At 37.1% G+C, this 12,463-nt stretch overlaps 1 protein-coding gene across 6 annotated transcripts in view; it reads left to right on the top strand.

The window, feature by feature from the left end:
- Positions 1-12,463, top strand: part of LOC126108568 (histone acetyltransferase KAT2A) — a 432,376-nt gene that overhangs the window by 121,801 nt on the left and 298,112 nt on the right. For all 6 annotated transcript variants that reach the window (XM_049913857.1, XM_049913859.1, XM_049913855.1 and 3 more), the window contains one exon: positions 4,689-4,812. In XM_049913857.1, the coding sequence (XP_049769814.1) occupies positions 4,689-4,812 (124 nt within the window). The remainder of the gene's footprint in view (positions 1-4,688; positions 4,813-12,463) is intronic.

Raw genomic sequence — 12,463 nt, 5'->3', positions numbered from 1 at the left:
CATCAGTTCATCATCATCCAGGAAAGTGGCGAAATTGGACTGAGCTAAGGTTGGGAATTTGTACGGGCGCTGATAACCACGCAGTTGAGCGCCCCACAAACCAAACATCATCACCATCACCACCACCACCACCACCACCACCACCACCACCACCATCATAATAATCATAATCATCTCTTCTCCTCATCCCTGTATGCTCCCACAAGCAGCACTTTACCCCTATCCACTATCCCTCCCCCTCCCTGTCTCAGCCTCCCCCCCCCCCCCCCCCCCAGTTGTTTCTACCAGTGTGTGCAGCTGCATGCAGTGTGGCCTTAGTAGCCAGAGACTGTAGTCGAGAGAGAGAGAGAGAGAGAGAGTGTGTGTGTGTGTGTGTGTGTGTGTGTGTGTGTGTGTGTGTGTGTGTGCGTGCGCGCGCCATCTCTGATGAAAGGAAGCCTTGTTGGCTGAAAGCTCATTTTTCTGACAGTCTTTTTGTTGTGCCTATCTGCGACTCAGCATCTCCGTTGTATGGTGAATAGCAGCTACCCTTTTCATAATATTGTTACATTCCATCCTAGATTTTCCATTGTTGAGTTATATAGTAAAACTTAATCATATAAATGATCAGAGTTAGTGAGAATGCTATGGTGCTTTAATTCTAATTGATTATTCAACATGGGCAGTGCTTTTTCTTTTTTTATATTTAAAACTTTCTACTTCCTCTAATATATTCAAAATATGCCTTTATTCTTTTTTTTATGAGAGATTTTTAACTTTTCTGAAGGGCTTGTGATGCTAAGCCTTGCTTTGCATAAGTGCGTTGTTAATAAAAATTGGGGATTATTTAAGTTAAGGTGTTCTTGAAATCTTTCATCAAATGACCTACTGGTTTGCCCTATATTTTTCTTAGGCAATCATAACATTTAACGCAGTTCAGAAACCCTTCACTATATTTATTTACCACAGCTTTGTCCTAATGCCTGAGTTTTCTACCTAGATCTGAAGAAGTAAAGTACACTGGAGTGATGTTTGGAAGTCTAATACATCTGCCAATTTTTTTGGATAGTGCACACAAATATGGTATTCTATTAAAAGTAGTGTCCCTTTGTCTGATTATCTGGTCAAAGCATTATAAGATTTTAAGATGTAAAAAAGAAAATGCAAGTTCATTAATGGATCACAGCTTTGTCACCCTTTCTTCGCTAATGTAATATAGGTAGTATTCATAGAATATCTTGACAACTAGGAGTGATTGGTAAACGTGTGACCTTCTAACGTGAATATATTCTATATATTACCTTTCTTAATTTTAATAGTCCACAAAGTTGAGACATTGTATATTACTCCTTACCGTGTAGAGTACGCCCAATGACGCGGCCTTAGGCCATGGAATTAGTTGTGTATCAATGAAACAACAGTTTTATCAGCTGCAGATGCCCATAATATAAAATACTTTGTGACAATAATATAAGATGATGTGTGCAGTTATGACAGCAGCCAAAATTACGTACTACTCACTAGTAGATCAAGATGAGAGAGTGTGAACAAGATCTCATCATAAAATAAGTGCCGGCAGACACACCAGTGGTTTAATATATTTGTTGACAAGGATTTAAAGTCATTGTAATGGAGATGGAGTAATTGAGCAATACTTATACTCTTGTTCCAACCAGTGCTGGAAAACATTTCTCATTCTGATGTCAGTACCTCAAAAACGTGATTTTGGGTGGATTCCAGGGCTTCTTAACATGATGAGAATTGCTGACTATGCATTTTTTGTTTGACACAAATGAACAAAAAGAAGTTGGTAGGTAATAAATGAGACACTAATTCCATATTTTTCTCCATCAAATTATCAACTTTTTGACTTGCTGTGTCAGGTGGCATTTTCACAATGAAGAAAGGTGTGACGATGTTGGTCGTTTTACCTGATTTCGTTGATGACATGTGGCAAATAAATCAGCATATATCATCCAGCATTAACTGCTCTTCAATCCTCTAAAGCAATGGTGGCACCGTGTCCAGGGTAGCCAAACATATAAGCCATTATTTTCTAGGAATTTAGTTGCAAATGAACATCTTATGTTGGTTTTGGTTCATATCATTTGGCTTCTATCTCATATATTGTATGCAAGTTTCGCAAACTGTTAATGTGTCGTATACAGATAGATGTACCTATATTGCATCTACACATGTACTCTGCAAGCTGCCGTATGGTGCTTGGTGAAGGTACCTTGTACTATTGCTAGTTATTTCCTTTCTTGTTCCACTCACAAATAGAGCAAGCACAAACCAAGTCTACATGCCTCCATATGAGCCCTGATTCCGCTTATCTTGTCCTTGAGGTTATTGTGCAAAATGTACGTTGGTGGCAGTAGTAGTGTTCTGCAATCAGCCGGAGGTGCCGCTTTCCTAAATTTTCTCAACTGTGTTTCACAGAAAGAATGTCATCTTCCATCTGTGGATTCCCATTTGAGCTCAAGAAACATCTCTGTAATACTCACAGGTTGATTGAACCTACTGGTAACAGATCTTGCAGCACATCTTGTGAGTTTTTCGATGTCTTCCATCAACTCGACCTTCCGGGGGTCCGAGACATTTGAGGAGCACTTAAGAATGGAACACCTTAGTGTTCTGTATGTGATATCCTTAATAGGTGAACCACACTTTCCTACAATTCTCTCAATAAACTGAAGTCTGCCATTCGCCTTCCCTACCACAGTTTTCACCTGTTTGTTTCATTTCAAACCACTTCTAAATGTTGTGTTAAGATATTTAATCAGTGTGACTGTATCAAGTGGTAGACCACTAATACCGCGTTCAAAGATTAAAGGATTGGTTGGTTTTCCTACTCATCTGCATTGACTCACATTTTTCTACATTTAGAAGAAGCCATTCATCATGCCAAAATAGAAATTTTATTCAAGTCATTCTGTATCCTTGTTCCGTCACTCAATGCTGATTACTCCCCTTGTATTCCCATATATTTTCAGCATTTGTACACACCATTTGACGGGAGTGTGTTTTTGAGCATTGGTTAAATTGTGCAGTATCTACCACAAACAGGTAATTTTCGCAGATTAATACTGATGCAAAATCGAGTGTACTTCATTGTAAAGTGTCAACATTTTCTGGGACAACAACCAATGATGATCAGTCAACCTTCCTGAAATTCATTACCAACAAAAATTCTTCAAAACCAGGTGTAAACAGTGTTTTACAAAGGTGACTGCTTAACTGAAGATGAACGAAGTGATTTGGGGCATTTATGCTGATTGAGGCATTTATGAAAATTGTTAGAAATCGTCTGCAAAATCTTATCATGAAATTGTCTTTTCTCAGCCACACTCTCTTTTTTCTACACTTCCCCTTCACTCACACACCCACCTACTGTCCACATTCTGAAAACAGTGACTGTAAATAATCTACTGTACCAATTACTGAGTACCTATTGTTTTAACAATAGCAAATGACATATTTTATGACAATACTGTCACATCTCAATAGTATCGTATAATCTGTAACAACTACAATCTACCGTTCAATTACATACTAAAATTCATGGTTGTTCTTAAAATTTGCAATCGAGAGAACAAACGATAGCCAGAGATAGCTGCACATCGACGCCACGTGACGTGTGGTGGCGCCCCCTACGATCTCTATATAAGCGGCGGCCCCAGCTCCTAGCAGCCAGTCGTCGACTCACCTCGGAAGATGTTCTCCGTAGTTGAGAACGAAACGTCAGGAAGAAGAAGTTCTACAGATCGACCACGGCGACTTAGCCCGGAAGATTTTACTGATAAAGACGCCGGCCGTGAAAGCCTACAAGGAATGATTTGACTTTAGAAAGATTTCCAAGAGAGTTGATCAGTAAAATGACTCAGTGTTCATCACTGAGAGGCAAGCATTGAATGATAATGTTACTGCAAAATGAATTCTTATTAGCTTTAGTTAACAAAAGATGTCTTGGGGGCCCAAAATTAATAGAATGTTGTGTACATTTATGAACCTGATACTTTTCATAATCACAAATCAACGTGAAACCAACTAGCCTACTATTACTACTAACAGTTCCCTCCACCCCCACTCCCTTAGCAGGCACAGCTGGCTTACAGTCAAAATTTGTGGAACTTTGACAGATTGTGTACAGAATTTGTCAGCACAAAATATGGTTGTGTATTTTACATAAACAGAATTTAGGTAGGAATACATTTTCAGATCAGAAATTAAATAACTTTTGTGAACAATTAATACAGGATAATGGTGATTTACATTCTAATCACACAGTCCCTATATTCAGATCACACAGTTCCTTTTGAACTGTCATTTGCACTGTATCTAGGGTGAATGTAGAACAGGCTTTTTGTTCACATTGTAAATATTATTAAACTAATTACGTATTCTCATTATTTGTTTTGGAACATTTTATACCGCAATTTTACAAGAAATGGTTATAATTTGACATTAAAAAGCATGACTACCTAATAGAATTATGTTATTTAGCTATAATCCATTCAGAATCAAAAGTAGGGGACGTTTGACATCAGTAATAGATATTATCATATTTATGTACAACTGAATTCTTCATTAAATCTACATGATCAGGTGCTACAGTAGTCTGTGCCATTACAAGGGATGTTTGTTAAAACTTAGAATGTGACCCACACACCGTATTCTGAGCTCTCTGAAACAGTGCTGTGCTGCAGGGTGAAGACTGCAAGTGTAACGGCTGGAAGACGGCATCTCCCGCATCCAAGAACCTCCGTGTTGATGCCCCTCAGCCACTGGCCAACTTTTCAGACCCGTGTCGCAGCTGCAGCCACGCCCTAGGTGAGTTCAACGCGGTGCACTCTCGCTGTCGTTGATCGACTGCTTACTGTGAAAAATAAAATGAGGATGGGGAAAAGGAATTAAAACCCATGAACCTTTATAAACCTTTGATAATTGGTGCTAAGAGGGGAAACACCCCATTGTACAAATCCTCAACCCCCCCCCCCCCCCCCCCCCACCTCAGATTTTGTGGTAAGAGGACCCAGAGGAAAGGCTGTAAAAACCTGAACACGGATCAAGCATGAAAGCAGGAACAACCTATACTGAACTGTGAAAAGAAAGCAGAATAGAAACAGTGAACAGTCCAAGGACAAAAAGTGCTATATAGAGCAGCCCAAAAGAACAACAGTGTCATCAAGGTTGCCACAAGTTCTGGAAATCAGGGAAATCGAGGAATATCAGGGAATTTTGAACATGTCAGGGAAATCATGGAAATTTGAAAAAACACTGAAAAAATCTCATTTTTGTCTCAGTAGCTGAAATGATTTGTTTACTGAGTTGTCGTGCATCGTCGCTGGCTGGGCACAGCAGAGTACGTGTGCTGTTTCCCTACTCCCTCGTTCTTACTGCTTCTCCCCTTCCTACCATTCCCCTCGGACTGTAGTCACTGCTGCCACCACTTCTTGTGGCTAGCCTATCAGCTGCCGACCGAGGCAGGGAGGCGTGAGGAGTCGTTTGTTTGGATCTGATTCTCAGAGAGCGGCCGGAGACAGCAGTCGTGCGTGTGTGAGTTGTGTCCGAGTGATTATGTGAAAGTGTATGTGCTCTCCTTTTCTGACAAGGGCTATGGCTGAAAATTTAGTTGTGAGAGTGTCATTGTCATTCCTGCATGCCTGTCTGTGGCTCAGCGATCATCTTCCCTACCCTTATTAGTACTGATTCTTGGAATCTTTGCGCTAGTACCTGTTGCACGGATTGATCACTGTGGTCAACATAGTATCTGTGACATGTGAATTTTGATGACGAAGCAAAACCGTAGGCCATTTCTGTGGGTGTATCTAATGCAGGGCTTAACAACTGGCCGGTTCTGAGCGCGAGTACTCGCGTCTGCTCAGGCACGTGCAAGGTCGCGGAGTAGGGAGGGAGGGGAAACGCACGCGCATGTTTGAATACGGTCGCTGCGTGCCTATTGAATTCGCGCCGACTGTGTAACGTTTACAGTACTATGATAAGCTCTAACAGTCACTTCACTGGTTAAGAATCATGTCAAGTCACCGTTGTATAACCCCAACCATGCTTTCGCAGTTCAACCCCCATTGGGAGGAATTTTATCTGTTTACAGAAAAAGATGGTGTTGCAAAATGTTTAGTATGTCACAAAACGCTGAATTCTTTTACGAAATTCAATTTGCAGCGACATTATATGTCGTACCACGCAAAAGACTACGGACGTGGAAAATATGATGGACCAGATCATGTACAGGAAGTTATTAAACTTAAAAGGAAGCTATCCGAAGAAGATCTGGACGACGAAGAAAAATCAACTGAGGCAGCTCTCAGAGTGAGTTACAAAATTGCTTTGCTTTTAGCAAAATCCGTGCACCCCTTCACTGATGGCGATTTAATAAAAGAATGTTTGGTAGTTGCAGCGGAACATGTGTGTCCATCTCAAGTTGAACAGTTTCGGATTGTGCCATTATCTGACATGACCATTATGCGTCGCATACAGGACATGGCAGACGACGTCCAGAGCCAGCTTGCAAATATCTGTAAAGATTTTATAGCGTATTCTCTAGCTCTGGACGAAAGTGTTGATATCACTGGAACAGCGCAGCTTTCCATATTTATTAGAGGTGTTAATAGAGATCTTCAGGTGAGGAAGGAGCTCCTCGATGTAGTAGCCGTGAAGAACACTACAACCGGAGGTGATATTTTAAGTAGTGTTGAAGAAAGTGTTGAAAATATTGGTCGTGGAATTCTTTAGTTTCAGTGTCTACAGATGGTAGAGGCATACACTACGCTAATAAAATTGTGTGGCACGTTGAAATACGGCTAAGACACAAATTGAAAATATGATCACTATTTTTTCTTATTTACTTAAATTTGCCATATTTCGTGACAGTACCTTTTCCATTAAACGTTTATACGGCGATATAGTCTTGGCTTCAGTTGTCTGAGAATGATTCCACAATGCATCTTTGTTGGTTGCAGAATTGACGTGGTTCAACGTGTTTCTCTCATTTTGGTGTTTCAAATACAGTTTCTTCAAATGTAATTTCTTCTTTTTTTTTTTTTTTTTTTTTTTAGTTCATACAAAAATAATAGTAACATACTTCAAATTGTTCTTCCGTCAACACCATGGTCAACACACACCAAGAGTTAGCTGCCGACTAAGTACAGTCAAAGATGACTCCAACGTCAAAGATGTTTTACACCACACACAATCTTCCAGTTGTAATCAGTCTCTCTGCTAATCTTCGATACATTTTCTAATAGTAATCAATATGCTTTTACTCTCAAAAACAGAAGTAAATTAACATATAATAAGACAAATTATAATAAATCCTGACAAAAAATATAAGAAAACATTTACAATTCGGTATCGACAAATACGGTAAAAAAAAATAACGTCTCCCAGATCCATTACAACTGCTCCCCAGGGCTTTTGTTGTTATGGACATATACAACAAAATCCCGACCACACTCAGTAATGGATCTGTATTACACAATTAGTACATTAATGATGCAGTCTGACAACCTCTACCAAATTTGGACTCTTTGAATCTGTGGACTTGTTACTGGCTGTTGTTGCAATAATACTTCCCCATCAATATCATACACAAAAATTCAAGTAAAGAAATTATTTGACATGACAAATATACATGGTATAAAACATACATGAGAAATATTCTAACATACAGCATACAGATTGAAAATAATAGAAAGGCAAAACTCATTTCCTACAATAAGTTTCAAAAAAAATTTTTTTTTTTTAATATCAATGTTAATTTCATTATGCTTACATATTGTACAGTAAAAACGATACTGGACATATATAGTGTAATGTGTTTTTCTCTATATTTGCCTTTTATATATATATATATTTTTAACTTCTGATTTTTTTATTTTTTATATTTTTTTTAGTCATGTTTTTTGTTTTTTGTATATTTTTCTTTTGCTTATGATTTTCTTTTTAATTTTTTTTTACTCATGTTTTTTTATTTTGTATTTATTTTTTTTTTTTTCATATGATTTTCTTCTTTTAGTACAGCTAAAGATACATCAGTACTATCTAATTTTTTTTTTTTTTGCAATCATTTATGTACACTTGCCTCTCTACTACAATATTACTACAAATCACATTCTTGTGAAGAGTACTTTTGCTCCCCACAACATCAGTATAAACAACAATAAACTGCTCATATATCATGAGGCTTTATCTAAAATTGGTTTTGAAACTTATACCTTTGCATGCATGTCCTCACATGCATGCCTTCACCCACAGGGAAGACTTGGCTTCCAAAAATTAGAAAAATTCAGAAATGCTCACTATGGAGACTTTTTTTTTTGTAAAAAAGTAAAAATAAATCTCTATCTCATTTTTTTGTTACAACAGTGTTTTTTCATCAGTTTCAATTAACATGTGACTTCAAATTATTACTTTATACATACAAATATACATACTTGGTTGTACAGGCAGTTTTGTTCTAACAAGCATATTCCAGTGGAGGACTTTTGTTTTAGATGATAATAGGTTATTTAAATTTTGAAATTATGATTTCTATTTATATAGTTTCACTCCATCTTTTTTTTTCGAAACCACTACTAGAGGATTATTATATGCACTGATACTCCTTTCTATTATATTACATCCTTCCATCTTTTTCAACTCTTTCTCAACAGCAGGTCTTTTTGATATTGCAATACTGTATGGTTTTATGAAAAATGGTTCATGAGATTTTACCTGAAGCTCACACTGATAACCCTTTACCCTACCAGGTATGTCACTGAAAACATCACTGTATTCCCACAGCAGATTTTCTAACTGTTGTTTTTGCTCCCCAGATAAATTTTGTGTTTCTGAAATTTTCAAATTTACTAAATTCCCAAATTCAACTTCATCAGTATCAAATCTATGAGTTTCAATATTCTCCAATCTATTTTCTTTTAGTAAATTGATACTGTCAAAATTTCCATTACTCTGATCACCAAGTGTGTTCACAAAATTTGTCTGAATGTATTCCCTTTCACTAGTTTCTATCAAAAGTTTTCTTCCAACCCAATCAAATGCTGTATTTACTTTTACTATCCAATTCATACCCAAAAGAAAATCCTCATTAAATTCCTGAATTACAAAACATCCATGTGTGAACAACTTGCCTTCAATTAAAAATGTCACTAAAGCCTGGCTTTTTACCAATTTACTGCTCTTCCCAGTAGCACCTTTTATCCTTACCCCAACAACTGGCATTTCAACAAAATCTTTCCCCACTTTCAATTTCTTGCTTAACCTTTCAGATAGTCCCGAGATCTCACTTCCTGTATCAATTAAACATTTACCAATCCATGACCCAATTTGAACTTTTATATAAGGACTGCAAAATTGATCACTTTTCTCAGAACCTGTATCCTCATGTAACAAATCACTTTCAATTTCCCCAAACCTATACTTATCAGAATCATATGGTATATCATTACATGTATTATTTGTCACAGTTATAAAATTTGCACAAGACACAAAATTATCATTAGTACTCTCTATTATCTCAAATAGCCAAGAATTTTCATCCAAATCACATTGTATACTATTGAAGTACTTATCCTTCAGCTTTTCAAAAATAAAATATCTCATCTTTTTCCACCACTCAGGACATACAGTTTCACATACATTAATAAGCATCTTTCTAAAGTTCTTGTCAAAAGAAATAGTTTCACTGTTCAGCCATATATTCATAAGAAATGTGTGTGTGTCATTAGTATCTGTAAAAGTTTCACTTAGGCTACAAGTTATACATGTGGCACCGTTATTTGTGTAGTCAGATTCTTTACCAACAACATCAAAATTCACACTTTCACATACATCCATCTTGTGAGCTTTATTCATCCTGGTAACATCCCTGGGAATTTCTATAATATTCTCACTATTTAATCCATTTTCAACCATGTGTATACCCAACTCCCTATTTAAACTAATGAAATACCTTTCCTCAACATCATCATCAATACCATTACCATCATTATCAACTTTATCAACAACATCATTATCATTATACATATTCAAGTCATACACATTCAAATTATCCCCCAAAATATTATTTCCCCTTTCTAAAGGTACCAGATCCCTTTCACCAATATTTTCATTCTCACAGCATGCATTCTCTCTTTCATTCACACACATCTCTGAACTACTACAAATCACATCATCTGACAAAAAGTTGTTCTTTTCTGCCCAAGTGTAAAATTCTGTTAAATTAAATGGATCACAATTACTTTTATCTACTGTATGTTCTTGTGTACTGAAAATTTTATTTTTATCAATATTATTTTCCTCTTGAAATTTTTTCAATAAGTAACAACTAATAACCTCATGTGATAGCTTAGGTTTGGAACTGTCATGTTTGGGTTTATGATCGTCACATCCATTGGTCCTTTCATCATGCTCACCTTCTGCCTCAACCTTGCGGACCTTCAAGGGGGCATCTACTCGTTTTTTGTTTCCTGAATTACAACTGGTTCCTGTTTGAACTGCTGATTGTGGTTCTGCCAATGCCTCTGATCCACATTTCTGTTCCCATTCCTTTGCCAAACATTACCTGATTGTCGGTAGTTTCTATCGTACTGATCTCTATCAAAATTTCTGTGATTTTGATCCCTAAAGTGTTCTCTATTTTGTTGATTATTAACGCGAAAATGTTGTTCTTGTTTTGGATAAAAATTATGGTCCTTCTTCAGAAAATTGTTATATCCCCCTGAATTCTGACTGACACCATGATAATTGTTTTGTTCCCTTTTTTGAAAGTTATCATTTTCCCAATTTTGACCGTTACCTTTCTGAGTAAACCCACTGTGTGTTCTTGTTGTTACCCTATCCAACTTTTCAATATAATTGAGAAACTGCTCTACATTACTATCAGGACAATGAACTAAACTCAACTGCATTGCTGATGGCAATCTTCTCTTTAAGGTATCAATTTTGATCAAGTCATCCAAAGGTTTTGTTAAATGAATAAGTTTTTGAAGTTCACTTTTGCAAAATTGTTTCATGCTCCCATCTGATTCTCTATAGTTTCTCCCATTCAAAAATTCACTTTTGATTCTAGTTTGTTTAAGATCATCCCAAAAATTTTCCAGAAATTTTGATTCAAATTCTGAAAATGTCATCCCCATAGTTACAATCTGGTTTGCCCAAGTCAAAGCTTCCCCTTCCAAGAATTTTTTCACAAATTTAATTTTTATTTCATCTGGTGAGTGAGGTAAAAAACAATCTTTACAATACTGCATAAAATCAACGGGATGTAAGGGTCCATCTACCGAAAAGTGCTTCACTGGAATATTAGATACAAGATTACATGTGTTGAAATTGTAATTTTTGCTTTGAAATTCAATGTTAAAACTTTCAATTTTTTCGCTAAGTTCTTTGACAGATTTTTTGTTTTCTAAATCATTGCATTCTACTTTTTCTTCTAGAGTAACCAAACGATTGTCAGTTTTTTGTTCTACATTTTTTACTAAAACTTTTGTATTCTCATCCAAATTTTTAATTTCCCCTTTAATGTCATTAAAATCAATTAAATTTATTTCCCTATCTGCCAGTAACTCACTTTTTACAGTATTAATTTCACCGCTCAATTTAGCATCAATTTCATTTACTTTTGCTTCCACAGATTCAATTTTTTCCTCAGCATTGCCAACTCTGTTCGAAAGATCACCCACTTGGGTATTGACTGCTTGGACTTGCAACAAAATGTTATCAATTTTTTCATCCCAGTAAGTCTTATTGTCGTCAAGTGTTTGTTTAATTTCTTTCGTGAAATTTACAAGAAAACTTTTTAAATCAAACTTATCGGTTCTTTCACTTTCATTTGACCTGTCCTGATGTTCGAAGTCTATTAAATTACTACTTTCTACTTTAGGCACAATACTCTCGAAAATCTCATAAGTCATTGTGAAGAACAAAAAATTTATACACAACAATACAAAACAAGATAAAAAGATTGTTTTAACAAAATACGATGGTTTCGTGACTTATCTGGAACACTCTTCTACTGTTGCAAAACCACGTTATCCATCCATGTGATTGTTGACCAAAATTCTTGAAATATTTTCTTCTGTCGAAAATTATACACTCCTGGAAATGGAAAAAAGAACACATTGACACCGGTGTGTCAGACCCACCATACTTGCTCCGGACACTGCGAGAGGGCTGTACAAGCAATGATCACACGCACGGCACAGCGGACACACCAGGAACTGCGGTGTTGGCCGTCGAATGGCGCTAGCTGCGCAGCATTTGTGCACCGCCGCCGTCAGTGTCAGCCAGTTTGCCGTGGCATACGGAGCTCCAACGCAGTCTTTAACACTGGTAGCATGCCGCGACAGCGTGGACGTGAACCGTATGTGCAGTTGACGCACTTTGAGCGAGGGCGTATAGTGGGCATGCGGGAGGCCGGGTGGACGTACCGCCGAATTGCTCAACACGTGGGGCGTGAGGT

The sequence above is a fragment of the Schistocerca cancellata genome, chromosome 11 (assembly GCF_023864275.1).
Source record: "Schistocerca cancellata isolate TAMUIC-IGC-003103 chromosome 11, iqSchCanc2.1, whole genome shotgun sequence".
In the NCBI taxonomy this organism is placed as follows: domain Eukaryota; kingdom Metazoa; phylum Arthropoda; class Insecta; order Orthoptera; family Acrididae; genus Schistocerca; species Schistocerca cancellata.
Note: the sequence above shows the minus strand (reverse complement) of the source record. Positions and strands in the feature narration are given on the sequence as shown.